The sequence below is a fragment of the Pongo pygmaeus genome, chromosome 16 (assembly GCF_028885625.2).
Source record: "Pongo pygmaeus isolate AG05252 chromosome 16, NHGRI_mPonPyg2-v2.0_pri, whole genome shotgun sequence".
NCBI lineage: Eukaryota > Metazoa > Chordata > Mammalia > Primates > Hominidae > Pongo > Pongo pygmaeus.
Genome location: NC_072389.2, coordinates 84,697,147 through 84,715,743, shown reverse-complemented (window position 1 = coordinate 84,715,743; position 18,597 = coordinate 84,697,147). Strand labels below are relative to the sequence as shown.

At 60.7% G+C, this 18,597-nt stretch overlaps 1 protein-coding gene across 4 annotated transcripts in view; it reads left to right on the top strand.

The window, feature by feature from the left end:
- The window catches only part of ADAMTS7 (ADAM metallopeptidase with thrombospondin type 1 motif 7), a 52,913-nt gene that overhangs the window by 29,272 nt on the left and 5,044 nt on the right, over positions 1-18,597 (top strand). For 2 of the 4 annotated variants that reach the window (XM_054449979.2, XM_054449978.2), the window contains exons 9-20: positions 5,431-5,575; positions 6,177-6,269; positions 6,684-6,829; positions 8,220-8,389; positions 8,647-8,780; positions 9,695-9,815; positions 11,103-11,347; positions 11,629-11,770; positions 14,629-14,755; positions 15,274-15,487; positions 15,815-17,221; positions 18,159-18,311. In XM_054449979.2, the coding sequence (XP_054305954.1) occupies positions 5,431-5,575; positions 6,177-6,269; positions 6,684-6,829; positions 8,220-8,389; positions 8,647-8,780; positions 9,695-9,815; positions 11,103-11,347; positions 11,629-11,770; positions 14,629-14,755; positions 15,274-15,487; positions 15,815-17,221; positions 18,159-18,311 (3,097 nt within the window). Of the gene's footprint in view, positions 1-5,430; positions 5,576-6,176; positions 6,270-6,683; positions 6,830-8,219; positions 8,390-8,646; positions 8,781-9,694; positions 9,816-11,102; positions 11,348-11,628; positions 11,867-14,628; positions 14,756-15,273; positions 15,488-15,814; positions 17,222-18,158; positions 18,312-18,597 lie in introns of all 4 variants that reach the window. The other 2 variants (XM_054449977.2, XM_054449976.2) reach the window with 1 other exon arrangement.

Below are 18,597 nucleotides of genomic sequence, written 5' to 3'. Positions count from 1 at the left end.
GTTTCCTACCCTTCAATGTGTAGACTTTTGCCTGTCCTCTTTTCTCTGTAGGTCCTTCTGCCTTGGGCCTTCATGTATGTCCACCATTCCTGGGCCAGAGCCTCCTGGTTCACCCTCTCCAGGGAGTGATCCCCGGCCCTCTGCTGGGTGGCAGGTGGCCGTCACTTGGCTACTCAGGGCTGGGGAGGGGATCTAGGGTCTGATCAGTTCTTACAGACTTTCAGGCCTACTGTCTTCAGCCCTCCTGGCCCTAAGGCCCTGAGGGGTCCCTGGAAACTCAATTCCTGAGCCTTTCCAGGCTTCTCTTTCTGGGTAGTTCCTCCCTGCAGGCACTTGGCTCTCAGCTTTCATCACTCTACCAAGTCAGCTACTGCCTGGCCATCTGCTTCCCAGCTTCCAGAATCTTGTTGACATCCTTCATTACCCATCATCACCCCTTATGGATTTATGCCTTGTTCATTTCCTCTACTGTCATCATAGTGGAGTTTTGGAAGGGAGCAGTGATAAATCTGTCTGCTCAATGTGCCGTGTTTTTCTACAAGTCCACTCACTGTGGGGTTTAAGCAGGGATGTGACCAGGTCCATTAGGGATGTAAGAGCAAGGATGCTGGCCTCCAGTGGAAGAGGGATTACTGGCGTGGGCAGTGGGATTGGAAGCAGAGAAGAGTTTTGTTTGGTGGTTAAGGACCTAGACTGGCCGGGCACGGTGGCTCACACCTGTAATCCCAGCACTTTGGGAGACTGAGGCAGGCAGATCCCTTGAGGTCAGGAGTTTGAGACAAGCCTGGCCAACATGGTGAAACCCCGTCTCTGCTAAAAATACAAAAATTAGCTGGGCGTGGTTGTGCACACCTATAATCCCAGCTACTCGGGAGGCTAGGCAGGAAAATTGCTTGAACCTGGGAGGCGGAGGTTGCAGTGAGCCAAGATCACGCCACTGCAGTTCAGCTTGGGCAACAGAGCAAGACCATCTTGCAGAAAAAAAAAAAAAAAAAAAAGAACCTAGACTATGGCCCAAGCTTCTACCTGTGTTGGCAGACAAGTTATATTATCCCTTAAGCCTCAAAAAGTGGACATGATGATGGGCCTGCCTTGTGCATGTGATATGAGGAATAAGTGAGAAAACGCCTGCAGTGCTTAGCACAGTGCCTGCCACACAGTGAGCATTTCACACACGCTCGTTACTATTCCTTCCACTGTTACCAACTGACAGATGGGATGGACTTGAACCAGGGAAGTGGCCTGAAGGGGGGGAGGAGGGTGTGTCTCCTTCCAGAGAGAGGCAGAGAATGAGAGAATGGCTTCAGAAAATCAGAATAGTAGCCACTCCCACAGCACCCCCAGGGCTTGTTCCCAGCTGCCCCGACCCAGGGTGCTGCCCAACACCCTGGCTCTAGGACAGACAGACAGACAGACAAGTCTCTGTCCTCATTCAGCTGCTGGAATGCTTGAGGGACTTGGCTCAGGGCCTGGGGTGAGGGTGGGAGGACAGGGTGAGAGTCAGAGCCAGCCGGGGCCTCCCAGAGCCTTGGCACCAGGGAGAGCCAGACAGAAGCAGAGCAATACGTGCCTCCCCAGTGGAGGGGTGTTTGGGAGGAAGAAGAACCCCTTCTTCCCAAGGTCCTTTTGCACTTTCACCTTTGTATCCTGGGAGTCAGGCAGCAGGGCCCTCCCAAGGCCCAGGAGGTGGAAGGAAGAGGGTGTGCGGAGGTGGGGAGGGTGGCAGCAGCCTGTCTTCCAGCCTGCAGTCTTTGGTCTCCTTGCTGGGGGTGGGACAGGAGAGAGAGGGTGGGCCCCACCCCACCCAAGCAGGTTGGGGGACAGAATGAGTGAGATTCACCAAAAGTACCAAACAGTCAGGCAGTGTTTCTAGGACTTGGGGGCATCTCAGAGGCACTCATACCACCCTCTCATCCTGGCTGGTCCTGAAGCCCTTTGGCTTCCTGCATATAGATGCTTATCCAGCCAGGTAGACCCACAGGGCTGAATCCAAACTCATTCTTGCTGTGTCCACAGCCTCCATGTCCATCAGGCCCTGTATGCCAGGACCGTGGTAAAGGAGACAGACCTCCAGGTGCCTGTCCTCCAGGCCCTCACACTGTGGGGAGATGGACAGATGACCGTTGGGGATGATTGGCACTGAGGCACGCAGTCCTCGTGGGTCTGTAGGAATGGGGAGAGGGGCACCAAGCCCTCCTGGGGTCAGGAACAGTGACTCGGAGAAGGAGCCTGCCTTCTAAAGGCCGACTTCCACCCCGAGGAAGAAGGGTGCTGCTGTAAGTGGAGGGCAGGCTGGGCAGAGGCCGGGGCCGTGCGAGTGGAGGGTGGGGTAGAAGAACCCTCAGGAGGTGGTGGGGGGGCGCTGGAGGGTAGCTTCTGGAGCTTGTCCAAGACGGTTGACCTGAAGAACTCTAAGAACCTTTCCGGGCTGACAGGTGCTTTAAGGGACCCTGGGGAGAGGTCACAGCATTTCACCAGTGTCAACTTGGACCTGGGTGGGGAGGAGGGGAGGCCCTGGTCCCTGCTTTCCTCAAAGCCAGGGAGAGAGGCAGGCTGGGTCACATGTGGGGTCCTTCACTTCACCCCATGGACCCCACATTCAGTGACTCCATGACCAGATCCCAGGGGTGGCCAGGGGAGCGGGCCCACAGGTCTCTCCTGTCAGTGGTGGGCAGCTCTTTGCAGTCTCAAGATGAGAGTGAGGCTTCTGACCAGAGTCACCTACTGTCTGCTTTGACCTCTTGTGGGACTGCCCAGCCCCGCTATAATTAGCTTAAGGAGGGGTGTGGAGGGGAAGGGCTGACGGGTTTGGGGATCCGGGTGTGTCGGCAGCGCAGAGGACCTGGCAGTCAGCCTGCCAGAGGAAGGAAGGGCTGGCTGCCGGCCGCCTGTGTGATTTTTCCCAAGAAGACACTGCTATTTATACCCCTGTAGCTTGGGATCAGCCTCTTGTAGATGAGGACGTGAAGGCCCAAGGCCACACAGCATCTACAGCCAGGCAGAGTAGAACTTGGGTTTCTAACTCCCAAGACAGCACCTCGGCCTGATTCTGGCAGTGGATTCTGTGAGGGTCGCCTCATGCTCCCAATTTCTCCCACACACCCAGGGTGGGCTGAGAGATTGTTGTGGCTTCAGCTGCCCAACAGCAGGCCCGCAGGAGCCACGTGAGCAGCGAGTCAGCACTGGGGCACCCAGGAAGCAGAAGGGCTGGGCTGCAGCCCAGGGACTGTCGGTGCCGGGATGAAGCGCATTGGACCCCTCAGCCCCTGGGTCAGAGGACTCCCTGGCTGAGATGGGTGAGCCCCCAGTCTACCTCCTCCAGCCACGGAATGCTAGCAGGAAGGAGGGAGCCCAGGGCCAGCTGACCCCACCACCCCCTGCTGACACTCTGCCCCGGGTGCAGGCCCAGGGAGGCTCAAGGAGCCCCAAGCCACAGGAGCACTGGGGACACTCCTTTCTCCCCGCCAGGCCTCGCTGCCATGGTTTTGAACTTGTATTTGGGGTGAAGTATTTGAGGCCAGGCTCGCGATTGAATGGGAGGAGCCCTGCACTGCGGGCAGCCCAGTGAGTAGACACAGCCTGGTGCAGGCAGCCTGGGCCTGGCTCCAGATCCTGGCCATCACATCCCTCTTGTGCGACCCAGGGCAAGTGACGTATGGGCCCTGACTGTGTGAGGGGAGGTGATGGTAGAGTCTGCCCGGGATGTTGTGAGGAGCAAATGAGAGGGTATGCCCCCAGCACCCGGGACCAGCCTGGCACATGGTCATCTTGGGCACTAGGATTGCATCCAGCAGCTGCCCATCTGCCAACGCCCATATTAGAGGATCTGCTTCCAGCCAGCATGGGCAGTCTGGGTGATTCCAGGAGGATTCCAGGATTCTCAGTAGAAGTCTGGTCACCTTGGCTTTCTTCTCCGCAGCTCTGGGCAGAGTCAGGGGCCTGTCACTGGCCAGGGGACTTAGGAGACCACATAGACACCCCCTGCACCCTGGGTCTCCCAGCTGCCAGGCCCCCTCCACTGAAATCTGGGCTTTGGGATTCCATGGTCTGATCCACCCTCCCAGCCTCTCTCCACACCTGCCTTCAGTGGTCTTGGCCCTGTTTCCTGACCCTTTCGTGTTCTCCCAGCCTCTCCACATCTCGGAGTGTCTCTTTCTCTCCCTGCTGGACTCCAGGATCCATCACCTTTGCCCTTCTTCCCTGTGCGACCCCCCCGCCTGTCCCCATCAGGACTGTATGCTCATCCTGGCCCTCTGTCCTGGCGCCACCTGCCCTGAGGCCACCCAGACTGGAGAATTGGAGGGTTGGTGCCTCCCTATCTCCTCTGCCTGGCTAGAGGCCCCAGGTCCTGCGGGTCCTGCCTCCCTCCATTGTTTCTGCCCAAGTTGTGGCTGCCTGGGTCATCCCCAGCCCTGCAAGTCTGTGTGGCTCAATTCTCCCCAGCCACTGCTGCCCCCAGAAGGCCCCAAACCTTCCTCCAGTTCCTCCAGGACAGCAATGAGCTGTGGGCAGGGTGGTCAGCATGCCAGGGCACTCCTGCTGCTAAGCCGTAGTGGTGCCCGCCTAAGGTCCAGCAGGGGCAGCAGGCTGGTCACTGGTCCCAGAAGCAATAGCATGCCTGAGGGTTGTACAGAGTGAGGCAGGGGCAGAAGCGGGTGCCAGAAGGGCCTGGGCCGCTCTCGCCAGGGTCCCTGCTTCCATGCTCCCTGCCTCATGGCGTTGGGTCTGGGCAGCCTTGTCTTCGCCACACCGCAGCAGCAGGAGTATGTGGTGGATACAGATGGCGCCTGCTTTTGTCTGCCAGTTTCCCCGCCACCGCTGCCAGGGAATGCCAGCTGGAGGAAGGCAGGAGTAGATAGGGTATGACAGAGGCCGGAGGCCAGCCCTGTCGGTGGGGGGTGGGGGAAACGGGACAGGCACGGCTGCCCTGGGCTCTCCCCCAGGGGAGGGGCTGCTTTCCAGACCTTGCCCTTCCACAGATGACCTGAGGTCTCTGCCTGGGTGGGGCTGTTGGAGGCTCTGTTGTGTCAACTGTGATGTGATGTTCTCCGGATCCTTGTCGGGCCTGGCTCCAGGGTCTGGGCTCAGACACAGAGGCTGGAGGGTCGGAGAGCAGGGCCACATGACAGCTTGGCATTCCAGGAGGCCTTCTGAGGGAAGGGCCCTGGCAGCATGTGCAGAGGCCTGGGATTGGGGTTGGGGTTGTTTAGCCAGCTGGAGTGCCCAGGAGGTGAGATGAGAGAGGCCGGGAGGGCCTGTGCTGCTGGCTGCGGGTGGAGGATCGGCTGAGCCGAGCGGGGAGGCTGGAGTTTCCTACAGTTGTAGGGCTCTGTGCCCCCTCCCACCTCTCCTCCTCTCCCGGCCCCACCAAGGCTTCTCCAATGGGTCTCATAGGCTGCACCCCCCTCCATCCTCCCGTCCCATCTCTAGCCGTGGGTGGGGCCTGTGCCTGGATGACCCTCCTGCCAAGGACATCATCGACTTCCCCTCGGTGCCGCCTGGCGTCCTCTATGATGTGAGCCACCAGTGCCGCCTCCAGTACGGGGCTTACTCTGCCTTCTGCGAGGACATGGATGTGAGTGGGGCCGGTGTGGGTGTGAGGGTGTGGGGACACGGCAGGAGGGCTCAGGGGACAGCTCTCATCAGCCCGTGGATGCCAGCCTGGGAGCAACCTCGCCTGGCCTGGGCTGCGCCCCAGAGTGACACTGTGAGACGTCAAGTGGCCTGTGGGAGAGGCCAGGGATGGGCGGCCACAGACCCAGCTCTGAATTCTGGGTCAACCGTGGACCAACTGTGACCCTTTGGACAAGTCCCTTCGCCTCTCTGGAGCTGGCTCATAAGAGGGAAAAGGAACCCCTGTGGGGAGGGTCTATTTATCCTGGCGAAGATCGCCTGAAGTGATCTTCTAACGGGAGTGTTTCCAGAGGAGGGGCTGGGCCGGGAGAGGTGTGGACAGCTGGGGACCGCTCTGAGCAGCGCAGCCCCGGGCGCCCCACACCACCACATGGTCCGGGGAGGAAGGTGGGAGCAGACACACAAGAAGGAACCTCTGGGGGTCTGTGGGCCCCTGCCATGTGGAGGGGTGCCCAGGGGACCCTTGGGGACAGGGAGGGGGCAGGGTGGGTGGCAGCACGGGGCAGGTTGTAAGGGTATGGCCCATGCCCTCCTCCTCGCAGAATGTCTGCCACACACTCTGGTGCTCTGTGGGGACCACCTGTCACTCCAAGCTGGATGCAGCCGTGGACGGCACCCGGTGTGGGGAGAATAAGGTAGGGGATGTCCCCAGTCCCGGCAGTGAGTGTGTGAGAGGCCAGACTTCCTGCTGTGACTGGGCCCTGGGGTCAGCCCCGGCTCACAGTCTTGCTTGTGCTCCTAGCAGAGCCCCACGCTCTCTGCAGCCCAAGCCCCCGTCTGCAAAGTGGAGGCATTGGGGCCAGGGCTTGATTCCATGATTCCCAGGGTGTCTTCAGCTGAGTCAGCACGTGGGCTGTTTTACTCCCCGCTCAGCTCCTCCATGTGGCCTGGGTCACAGATGATTGTGATGATTGCGAGGGGACCTCTCTCACCTTCCATCCTTCCCCTCTGTGCCTTTCGCAGCCTTCCCACCCACCTTGTTCTCACTAGGGTGAGGATGACTGATAGGCTTGGGGGTGGGGTGGCTCTACCTCCATCTGTCTCGGTAGTGGTGTCTCAATGGGGAGTGCGTACCCGTGGGCTTCCGGCCCGAGGCTGTGGATGGTGGCTGGTCCGGCTGGAGCGCCTGGTCTGTCTGCTCGCGGAGCTGTGGCGTGGGCGTACAGAGCGCCGAGCGGCAGTGCACGCAGCCTACGTGAGTGTGGGGCCCAGGGTGCCCTTGGGCAGTGGGACAGAGGGACCCAAGCAGTCAGCCGATTGCAGGAGCTTGGCTTTGTCCCAGCCCCTGGCTCTTAGAAGTGTCCTGATAATGGTCAATCCGAGTGTCCAGGCCATCTTGAGTCACTTTCAAGGAGTGTTCTGGGGGCTGACAGGGTCCCCCACTGCTGACCCCTTTGCAGAGAGGGCGACACTGAGGCCCAGAGACTAGAGAGACTCATCAGAGGCCACATGGCAAAGCAGCTGCTGGCTGGAAGGAGGCAGGAGAGGGCAGTGGGGAAGAGCATGGGCCCTGGACCTTAGATGGCTCAGGGTTCGAATCCCCTCTTCACTCCTTCTCTGGGCCTCCATTTCCCCATCTGTATAATGGCAGTGCCCATCCAGTAAAGTTGTAGTCAGGGGCAAATGCAGTTTATGCAGGCCAGGCCCTCAGCCCTGCAGCTCATCTGTAGTGGGCACTCAGCAGGAGGGGCTTGGTGGCCTCAGAGGCACAACAAAGGTCTGAGATGAGACGGAGCAGCTGGGAGGATGGGACAGCACTGAAGGGGTGGCCTGAGGTGAGTGACTTCACCTCTCTGGGCCTCTGTTTCCCCATCTAAACGGGGGGGCGCAGGGGGTGTGAAGATCTGGTGAGATGCAGAGGCCAGTGGTACTGTAGACCGAGGCACTACCCGGCTGATCTTCACTTCAGGAGGCCACCCGGGGCAGGCATGGGGTTCACAGCCAGCCCCACCCAGGGCCTTGCACTTACCCAAGACTGGCCTGTGCCCCTCCCTGCCTCCTGGCCTCCAGGTCTGAGCTGGGTGGGGGCCAGCCACCCTGGCCTAGATGCGGAGGATTTCAGGAGCTGTGCTAGGTCAGACCTTTCAGCTGGCTGGGGCCCTGGGCGCTTCCTTTAGACCCAGGCTGGGGGTACTGCCACCAGGAGGAAGGCTGAGGACTCAAGGGCTCGTTAGGATGCTGGTGTCATGGGCTGGAGACTCGGAGCAGTCCCTCCAGCCAGTGCCAGTCATGCCTGCAGCTTGTCCCAGCTTCTCAACAGCCCTCTGCAGAGGCAGCCCCAACCCCACTTTATACATGAGGAAACTGAGGTCCAGAGGGTGGCCAAAGACTTGCCCATGGTCACACAGCAGGTTGGGGGCAGAGCTCAGGCTTCCTGCTGCCACCTCCCCGCAGGTCCTTACAAACAGGGAGGGTGTGTCTGGGCCAGAGGGTGGGCAGCCCAAGGGAGGAGAGCAGCGTGCACAAAGCTGGGCGGCAGGGATCTCGGGGTGTGGGTGCAGGAGGAAGCTGCTTGCTCTGGGCTGTGGCCATGCAGTAGCCACTCACTGGGCCCTCACTGGGGCCCACCCCGGTTCTCCCCACAGGCCCAAATACAAAGGCAGATACTGTGTGGGTGAGCGGAAGCGCTTCCGCCTCTGCAACCTGCAGGCCTGCCCTGCTGGCCACCCCTCCTTCCGCCACGTCCAGTGCAGCCACTTTGACGCTATGCTCTACAAGGGCCAGCTGCACACATGGGTGCCCGTGGTCAATGACGGTGAGTGCTGCCTCCAGTGGAGACATTGAGGCTCAGAGGGCTGGGGGTATGTGGGTCCAAGGTTACCCTGTGATGCAAGCAGGAGGCCCAGTCTGCAGCCTTGCAGATAGCTACCAGCCCAGCTGGAGTCTCCAGCATGTTTGTGCTGCTTGGGAGCCTCCAGCCTGCCATGGATGTGTGTCATGGAGGGGTCTTCCTGGTGGCCACCATACTCCTGCCCCAGCTGTTGCTGATGGCTCTTCTACTTGGGCCCGCAGTGAACCCTTGCGAGCTGCACTGCCGGCCCGCGAATGAGTACTTTGCCGAGAAGCTGCGGGACGCCGTGGTCGATGGCACCCCCTGCTACCAGGTCCGGGCCAGCCGGGACCTCTGCATCAACGGCATCTGTAAGGTGTGCCTGGTTAGGTTGAGGCTCTCCCAGCACTGCCTGTCCCCAGCCCCACTGGCGGGCCCCAGGTTCTCTCCTGGATCCCTCCTGGTCCTCCTCGGGCCACCCTCCCCAAGCTCTACCATCAGGCTTCCCAGCCTGTACCCTTTATGACCTCTAAGGCAAAGCCCCTACCACGCCTCCTGGCACTGGGGACCCTCCCAGTCAGGCCTCGCCCCCCTGCGTCTCCTTGGATGCCTGCACCAGCACTGCCCCAGCCAGGAAACCGGAGCCCAGGCAGTGGCTTGACCTCTTGCTGGCTGACTGACCCCAGGCAGTGGTTTGCTCCCTGATAGAAGGGGTTAAATGAGGTGACACAGGTGACATGAAGGGCTCTGAGCTGCGAAGAGTAGCCCTTAGGGTTTGGTAACAATTTCTGTTCTTATTTTTAATAACAGTGATAGCCTCTCCTCTTTGCCCATGTCCCCAGCCACCTACTTGTCCCTGCTTCTTGCCCTCTAAGCCTCTGGGGTATCAAGGCCTGGGCTCCGAGGAGGACCAGGAGGGAGGTGCCAACCCCCAGTGCCTTTGACATTGAAATTCCCTGCACGCGCTGGTCAGGAGCCCGTGGCGTGTTAGATCCCCTGCCTGCCCGCAGGCTTTGCAGAACCCTTCCCTTCTCTTGTCTCATGTGATGCTCACGACATGCCTTTAAGGGAGGAGTAGGTCTCCCCGTCTCACATCTGAGGAAACTGAGGCTTAGGGAGGTAGAGAAGTTCACCTGGGCCAGAGGCAGAGCTGGGGTGGGGCAGGGCCAGAGACAGGCCTCCCGACCCCCACTCCCAGCTTTCTTCTCCTAACCCTGGCTGGCCCCCGGGGCTGGGGCCACAGAGGGCTGGCTGCCAGCACCAGGGGCCTCCCCTCCTTGTGTGTTGCAGAACGTGGGCTGTGACTTCGAGATTGACTCCGGCGCTATGGAGGACCGCTGTGGCGTGTGCCACGGCAACGGCTCCACCTGCCACACCGTGAGCGGGACCTTCGAGGAGGCCGAGGGCCTGGGTATGGGGTGGGACCGCTGTGGGGAGGGGTGTGCTCTTCATCTGGTGGCCCCTTCCCCATCTCCCCCGGGCCCTTGTCCTTGACCTCGTGGCCCCCACCCAGCCTAGAGATGGCTAAGCAGGGAAGCCTTGCTGGGGTGGATTCTTGCAGGAGTCAGGGGACCCCTGGCCCATGTGCAGAGACCTGCCCCCATGGGGAGTCCTCCTGTCCCAGACACCCCAGATAGGGCCAGCCCAGCTTGTGTGTGGCCCCTGGGCCTTTCAAAGAATTGTAGTCTCCTCCTGAAGCTTCTGAGACCCCAGCTCCGTGCCCTCACCTCTGGTCTGTTTTGCACACGTTGCTCAAGTACTGACCGTGTGCTAGGTGATGGGGCCATGCAGGTGAAGCGCTCAGTCCTGCAGGGGGACAGAACCTTCTGGTGTGACCAGTGCAGTGGAGGGAGGCCCAGAGGGCTGTGGGAGCACTGAGGAAGAAGGTCCTGGCCTGGGGAAGTCAGGGAAGGTTTCCTGTAGGAGGCGGAAGTTGAGCCGAATCATAAAACTCAGAAGAGATGGAAAGGGCATTCCAAATGGAGGAAAGAGCTTGTGCCAGAGCCTGGAGGCAAGAGCTTATGCCAGAGCCCTGGAGGCAAGAAGGGAAGGCAGGGCCAGCTATGGGGCCTTGAGTGCCAGGCTGAGAAGCTTAGATTTCATCCCAGAGATGCAGTGCAGTGTGGTGGATAAAGCACTGGCCCTGGAGGCTGCTCATATCGCAGCAGGACGCTCATGCACGTTACTATCCCTGTCTGCCTCACTTTGCTCATCTGTAGAATGGGGATAACAATAGTACCTATGCTATAGGGTCGTTACCCATGAGCTTACACATGTGAAGTGCTGAGAGTAGTGCCCGGCACGTGATGGGTGTGACGGAAGTGAATGAATAAAAGGCCACATGGGGATGAGGAGGGTGTCCCAGGAGAAAGGCCTGGGCACTTTGGTTTTTTTAGAAAGAAGATGCCAGCCGGCCCTTAGAGTAGGGGATGGATCCAGCCTTATGATGAGACCAGTTTAGGTCCCCAAGAGAGGAGTGACGGGGCATGGCCACGGGGTCAGGATTTGCGGCACCTCTGTGAGGTTTTGGTGACCCAAGACAGATCCGAGCAATTTAGGGAGCTCAGACTTTAAAGCGAATGGCGAAATCTTTGGCATCAGCAGGCGGAGGCAAGTCGGGAGAGACGTGAGGGGAGCGGGTTGGGATAAGCAACCTTCTCACCCTGGGCACAACCTATGCACAACCTGTGGCTGACAGGGTATGTGGACGTGGGACTGATCCCAGCCGGCGCACGCGAGATCCGCATCCAGGAGGTGGCCGAGGCTGCCAACTTCCTGGCACTGCGGAGCGAGGACCCGGAGAAGTACTTCCTCAATGGTGGCTGGACCATCCAGTGGAACGGGGACTACCAGGTGGCAGGGACCACCTTCACATACGCACGCAGGGGCAACTGGGAGAACCTCACGTCCCCGGGTCCCACCAAGGAGCCTGTCTGGATCCAGGTGCCTGCCTCCCGAGGCCCAGGCGGGGGGAGCAGAGGCGGAGTCCCCAGGCCCAGCACCCTCCATGGCAGGTCTCGTCCTGGAGGAGTGAGCCCTGGGTCAGTCACAGAGCCTGGCTCTGAGCCAGGCCCTCCTGCTGCGGCCTCTACCTCAGTTTCCCCATCTTTAAAATGGCCCAGTCATGTAGCTGCAGTTCACAGAGGTGGCTGGGGTCGGCTCCTTTAGGACTGGGTGGATGGAGAAGACACCTCGTGCTCATGGGCCCCCGCCTGCCCACCCAGCTGCTGTTCCAGGAGAGCAACCCCGGGGTACACTATGAGTACACCATCCACCGGGAGGCAGGTGGCCACGGCGAGGTCCCACCGCCCGAGTTCTCCTGGCACTATGGGCCCTGGACCAAGTGCACAGTCACCTGCGGCAGAGGTGAGAAGTGGGACAGGCACAGCCCCACCAGCAGGGGCTTCGTCTCTGGACAGGGACACTGGCTTCAGCTCCCAGCTCACTGCTGGGCCACCACAGGTTTGGAAGTTTGCTTCTCTGAGTCTAAGTTCCCCATCTGTGAGATGAGGCTAGCGACTGCCCCTTGTCCCAGGCCCGCTGGGAGGGTAAATGGATGAGGCAGGTGGGTGCTGGCTCGTGGCGCGTGCTCAGTGTGCTCCAGCTCTTGGCGTTCTCCCTCCAGGGAACACAGCTCCCCCTCAATAGACCAGTCCAGTGGCCCCTCACCACACTGACTTATTTCCCTGAACTATTTATAAAAAGTAGGGAAATTTCATTAACTCTGACTCTTCCTCCCCATATTTCCCTGTCTTCCCCCATGCTCCTCAGTCTCCTCTCTCTGTCTCCTCCCCACTGCTCCTCAGTCTCCCCTCTGCCCGTCCGTCTCCTCCCATACTCCTCAGTCTCCCCCCATACCCCTCAGTCTCCCCCCATACCCCTCAGTCTCCCCCCCATATCCCTCGGTCTCCCTCCGGCCCTCCAGTGCCCCCACCATGCCCCTCGGTCTCCCCCACCATTCCTTGGTCTCCCCCCAGCCCCCCGGTCTCCCCCCAGCCCCCCAGTCCCCCCGCACGCCCCTCGGTCTTCCTCCCGCTGCTCTGTCTCCCCTGCCGTTCCTTGATCTCCCCACACCTCAGTTTCCCCCTTTGTCTCTTAGTCCTCCCCTTTCCCCCTCAGTCTTCCCATCATTGACACTCAGTGTCCTCAGGGTCTCAGAATCGGGAATCTGAGATACAGACATTTGAGCATTCCTTCAAATGCTATTATGATGACAAAATGAAAATGGAGAACTGGGCAGATACCTTCCAAAGCTAGGAAACACATTTTATCTAATACAGCTATCTCTATTTTATTTTATTTTATTTATTTTATTTTATTTGAGATGGAGTCTCACTCTGTCGCCCAGGCTGGAGTGCAGTGGCACGATCTCGGCTCACTGCAGCCTCTGCCTCCCAAGTTCCAGTGATTCTCCTTCCTCAGCCTCCCGAGTAGCTGGGATTTACAGGCACGCGCCACCATGCCTGGCTAATTTTTTATTATTAGTAGAGATGGGGTTTCACCATGTTGGCCAGGCTGGTCTTGAATTCCTGACCTCAGGTGATTTGCCCGCCTTGGCCTCCCATAGTGCTGGGATTACAGGCGTGAGCCACTGCGCCTGGCCTAATACAGGTGTCTTCAATTGGACAAACGTGAAAACCAACAAATACATTTGCAGCACTAGACATTTGGGGAATTGTCTTTCAGCAAATTGGCTGCTTCGCAGGTGGACCACTTGGGAGCATCTGCAGAGGCAAGTGCCCTGTGGTGGCTGGAACAGACAGGGGTTCTTTGTCTCAGGCAGGAAGTCCCAGGTGCACAGTCCAAGCTGGCGGGACCTGGAGCTGACTGGCCCTCAGCCACACCGTCCTTGCCGTAGCAGCCTCCCCTCCACTCCTGCTTGCCACAGATGGTGTCCTCTCTTCCAAGACTCTTGCAGTGTTCTGGGCAGGAGGAAGGAGGGGGGAAAGGGCTAACTCCCAGTGAGGGACTTGTGCCTTTTTCTCCTGAGACAGGACTGTGTCCCAGACCCCCCTAGTTGCAAGGGAGTGGCAGTGGGGTGTGTTTTCAGCAGGTCCCATTGCTGCCTTGAACAAAATCAGAATCTGTTGGTGAGGAAAGAGGGGGACGGATGTGGGACTGGCAGCTCAGGGGAGGGACAACTTACTCTCGGGACCACGGGGCAGGGGGTGGAGCAGAGAAGGCAGAGCCACCAGCAGAGGGGGTCCTGCAGCTGGGCCTCAACAGGCAGTATGGAAGTGAGTGTCCAAGGTGAGGAGCATGGCTGTGCAAAGGCCCCAGGGTGGGCAGTGGCAGAGGATGTGAAGGACAGGAGCAGTGCAAAGCCTGGTGTGGGGATGGAGAGCAGGGGCTGCCCCTTGATGCCCCATTTCTTGTCCAGACGTTCTCTGAGCCATTGGGAAGGGTGTGGATGGTGGGACGGTGTGTCGGTGGCCCCTGGACACACTGGGCCCTGAAGGCTCAGGCAGCGGCTCCTCCAGCCATGAGCTCTTCAGTGAGGCTGACTTCATCCCGTGCCACCTGGCCCCATGCCCTTCACCCGCCTCATCACCTAAGCCAGCCCCGGGAAGGAGCAGAAGGAGTTGGGCTTTCATTCTCTTCCCAAGCCTGAAGCCCCAGCCCCCAGTCACCCCTCACCCCAGCCTGGGCCAGCCTGGACACTTGTGGTCCTCCTCTTTGGGTCCCTGGATGTGGAAATAGGTCTCAGGTCACGCTCAGTTTCCCTGAGGGGAGGGTGGCAGGAGTCACGGCTGGGTTTGCATGCTAGCAGCACCTGGCACGGATCAAGCTCTTAGGATGTGCCAGGCACGGGCCAAGCCTGCACACGCAAGAACACACGCAGTCCTCCCTCCAGGGCTTGGAGGAGGCAGGATTGTTGCTCCTACTTCACAGAGGAGGACGCTGAGGTTCAGAGAGGCCAAATGAGCTGCCCAGCCATCTCAGCTAGGATGCAGAGGGTCTGGGCACCCAATCCACTAAACATCCACACTCTGCCACCCCTCCAGTCAGAGGGGAGGCTACATAGGAGAGGGGGTGGGTGAGAACCAGGAGGACAGCGAGGAGGCGACGGTGGAGGTCTGCCTTCATCTTGACATGGGCAGTAAGGCATCCTGACGTGGGCAGTAAGGTGCTGTTCTGGGAGGGTTCTGGCAGAGAGGGTGTCTTTGGGTCTTGGGCGGTGGGCACCTGGGTGTCAGTCCCAGGCTGAGCCCCATGGCCCCTAGGTGTGCAGAGGCAGAGTGTGTACTGCTCGGAGCGGCAGGCAGGGCCCGTGGACGAGGAGCACTGTGACCCCCTGGGCCGGCCTGATGACCAACAGAGGAAGTGCAGCGAGCAGCCCTGCCCTGCCAGGTGAGCCCTACCCCATCCCCTGCCAACTCCCCACCTCCATCCCCCGCCAACTCCCCACCCCCATCCCCCACAAACTCCCCACCCCCAGGTGTCCTGGGTCTGCCACAGGCCCCTACATCTGGGTCCCTGGAGGCCCCGGGGAGGAGCAGAGGGAGCCAGGCTTTTATTCTCTTCCCAAGGCTGAAGCCCCAACCCCCGGTCACCCCTCACCCCAGCCTAGGCCAGCCTGGACACCTGTGGTCCTCCTCTTTGGGTCCCTGGATGTGGAAACAGGCCTTAGGTCACACTCAGTTTCCCTGAGGGGAGGGTGGTAGGAGCGGAGGGGCTGTGCCATGTCACCAGGCTTTGAGGGCAGGACACTTACGTGAGCTTGGAGCTCTGGAGAATCAACCACTGGCCTCAGTCCCAGCTCTACCCAAACCCCGAGGGCCTGGAAGCCCAGCCTGGCCCTCCCTGCTGGTGAGCCTGCCGGCCACCTGTCTGACGCCACACTGATGCCACCTGTGTGCCCTCACCAGGTGGTGGGCAGGTGAGTGGCAGCTGTGCTCCAGCTCCTGCGGGCCTGGGGGCCTCTCCCGCCGGGCGGTGCTCTGCATCCGCAGCGTGGGGCTGGATGAGCAGAGCGCCCTGGAGCTACCCGCCTGTGAACACCTTCCCCGGCCCCCTACTGAAACCCCTTGCAACCGCCATGTGCCCTGTCCGGCCACCTGGGCTGTGGGGAACTGGTCTCAGGTGAGTGTGGGATGGGAAGGGGCCCACCTTCAGCTCCACCCTTGGTCTTCGGCTACAGGGAGGCAGCTAGCCTTCCTGGAGCCCTCGTGGGTGGGAGGGAGTCTGGGCATTCCAGGGTCCAGCCCCTGACTCTAAAGCCTCAGGGATCAGGAAGCCCCTGGCAAGCGTGGCCACAGCCATGGCCTTGAGCTGGACAGGGCCAGAGAGGGCTGGCTGGGGTCTCTGCCACTCTGACATCGGGCAGTGGACAGGCTACCCAGCCTTGCCCCAGCATCCCCTGGCAGCCCGCCTCCCAGCCTAAGCCCCTCATCCTGGCTTCCCCTGCAGTGCTCAGTGACGTGTGGGGAGGGCACTCAGCACCGAAATGTCCTCTGCATCAATGACACTGGTGTCCCCTGTGACGAGGCCCAGCAGCCAGCCAGCGAAGTCACCTGCTCTCTGCCACTCTGTCGGTGGCCCCTGGGCACACTGGGCCCTGAAGGCTCAGGCAGCGGCTCGTCTAGCCACGAGCTCTTCAACGAGGCTGACTTCATCCCGCGCCACCTGGCCCCACGCCCTTCACCCGCCTCATCACCCAAGCCAGGCACCATGGGCAACGCCATTGAGGAGGAGGCCCCAGAGCTGGACCTGCCGGGGCCCGTGTTTGTGGACGACTTCTACTACGACTACAATTTCATCAACTTCCACGAGGATCTGTCCTATGGGCCCTCTGAGGAACCCAATCTAGACCTGGCGGGGACAGGGGATCGGACATCCCCACCACACAGCCGTCCTGCTGCGCCCTCCACGGGTAGCCCCGTGCCTGCCACAGAGCTTCCTGCAGCCAAGGAGGAGGGGGCACCGGGACCTTGGTCCCCTAGCCCTTGGCCCAGCCAGGCTGGCCGCTCCCCACCCCCACCCTCAGAGCAGACCCCTGGGAACCCTTTGATCAATTTCCTGCCTGAGGAAGACACCCCCATAGGGGCCCCAGATCTTGGGCTCCCCAGCCTGTCCTGGCCCAGGGTTTCCACTGATGGCCTGCAGACACCTGCCGCCCCTGAGAGCCGAAATGATTTCCCAGTTGGCAAGGACAGCCAGAGCCAGCTGCCCCCTCCATGGCGGGACAGGACCAATGAGGTTTTCAATGATGATGAGGAACCTGAGGGCCGCAGAGCACCCCACCTGCCCCCGAGACCCAGCCCCACGCTGCCCACTTTGTCCCCTGTTGGCAGCACCCACTCCTCTCCTAGTCCTGACGTGGCGGAGCTGTGGACAGGAGGGACAGTGGCCTGGGAGCCAGCTCTGGAGGGTGGCCTGGGGCCTGTGGACAGTGAACTGTGGCCCACTGTTGGGGTGGCTTCTCTCCCTCCTCCTCCCATAGCCCCTCTGCCAGAGATGAAGGGCAGGGACAGTCCCCTGGAGCCAGTAACTCCCACCTTCCCAACCCCAGGACCAGGCTCATGGGACCTGCAGACTGTGGCAGTGTGGGGGACCTTCCTCCCCACAACCCTGACTGGCCTCGGGCACATGCCTGAGCCTGCCCTGAACCCAGGACCCAAGGGCCAGCCTGAGTCCCTCAGCCCTGAGGTGCCCCTGAGCTCTAGGCTGCTGTCCACGCCAGCTTGGGACAGCCCCGCCAACAGCCACAGAGCCCCCGAGACCCAGCCACTGGCTCCCAGCCTGGCTGAAGTGGGGCCCCCTGCGGACCCGTTGATTGTCAGGAACGCCAGCTGGCAAGTGGGAAACTGGAGCGAGGCAAGTGGTGTGGGCTGGGCGGGCAGGGAGTTTGCGCGGGACCTTGGTGACTATTTCCTCATCTGAAAATGAGCAGAGTGGGACACAGGTGCCATCTGTCTAGCCTCTCTTGGGGCAGGGGTTCCCAGGATTGGGGGATGAGGGGACCCCGGTCCTCATTCCTGGGCAGCACAGGGGGCCTCAGGGAAGGCAGGGGCAAGCACACTCTGGTAGCACAGCACGCCCCAGGATGGAGCTGGCTCAGACAGCTGTGCAGTGGGGAGGGTCCCTGCGTGGCCACCAGGCCCAGTCCTCCCCAGCAGGCAGCGGCTTCCCTGAGGCTGGACCTGGCTCCTCCAGGCTGGGCTCAGCCTGCTGCAACCTGGCTCCACCCTCAGTGGCTCCACCCTCCTTTGGCAGTGACCTGCAGGCGTCTGAGCTGCAATGAAAGAAGCTGGCTAGTGCCCCCTCCCTGGGTCCCCAGATGGTCACTGCAGGAGAAGCAAGCTTCTGTTCAGACTCCTAATTTTGGGGCAGGAAGGGGCAGGCTGAGGCCCACAGGGCTTGTTTTGCGCAGGGATACCCAGCGATTTGGCTGCTGGTACCAGGACCCAGCCTTCTTTCCCTGGTGCCTCTGGGAAGCAACGAGGCTGGTCAGGATAGCTGGTCAGGGGTGCCCAGAGTCCCCTCCCCCGACCTCTGCACCAATGACACTGGAACACAGGCCCTTTGTCCCATGTGAGCAGAGACGGCTGGTTGCTGAGAGGATTTGACTTTTCATTCTCACGGTCTTCCTGGGAGGTGGGTGGAGGAGCCTATTTTGCAAATAAGGAAACCGAGGCCCAGAAGAGGGCCCCTGTCTTGCTGAGGTCTTGCTAGCCTAGCTGGGTAGTTTCCTGGCTGTGGAGGCCTGGCGGGGATGGGATCTGCCTGGCTTTCATGGGTCTGTGCCCTGCAGTGCTCCACCACCTGTGGCCTGGGTGCCGTCTGGAGGCCGGTGCGCTGTAGCTCCGGCCGGGATGAGGACTGCGCCCCCGCTGGCCGGCCCCAGCCTGCCCGCCGCTGCCACCTGCGGCCCTGTGCCACCTGGCACTCAGGCAACTGGAGTAAGGTGCGTGAGGATGGAGCCAGGACAGGCATTCCCAGGGCATGGGGTGGAGCCCTGGTTCCCCACGGTCTGTGTTCTGAGAGCGGCAGGACAGGGGAGGGCTCCAGGCTGCACGTCTGTGTGCCCGATCGCATTGGATTCCGAAACTCTTGGGAGTCTTCTCATCTTTGTCTGGCTTGGCCTGTCTCCTTTCCTCTGTATCTTTGACCCCATCTGGACTTGTCTTTCACCAGCTTGCCTTTGTTCCTCCCTTTCTCTGTCTGTCCCAGCCCATGGCAGCCCCTGGCCA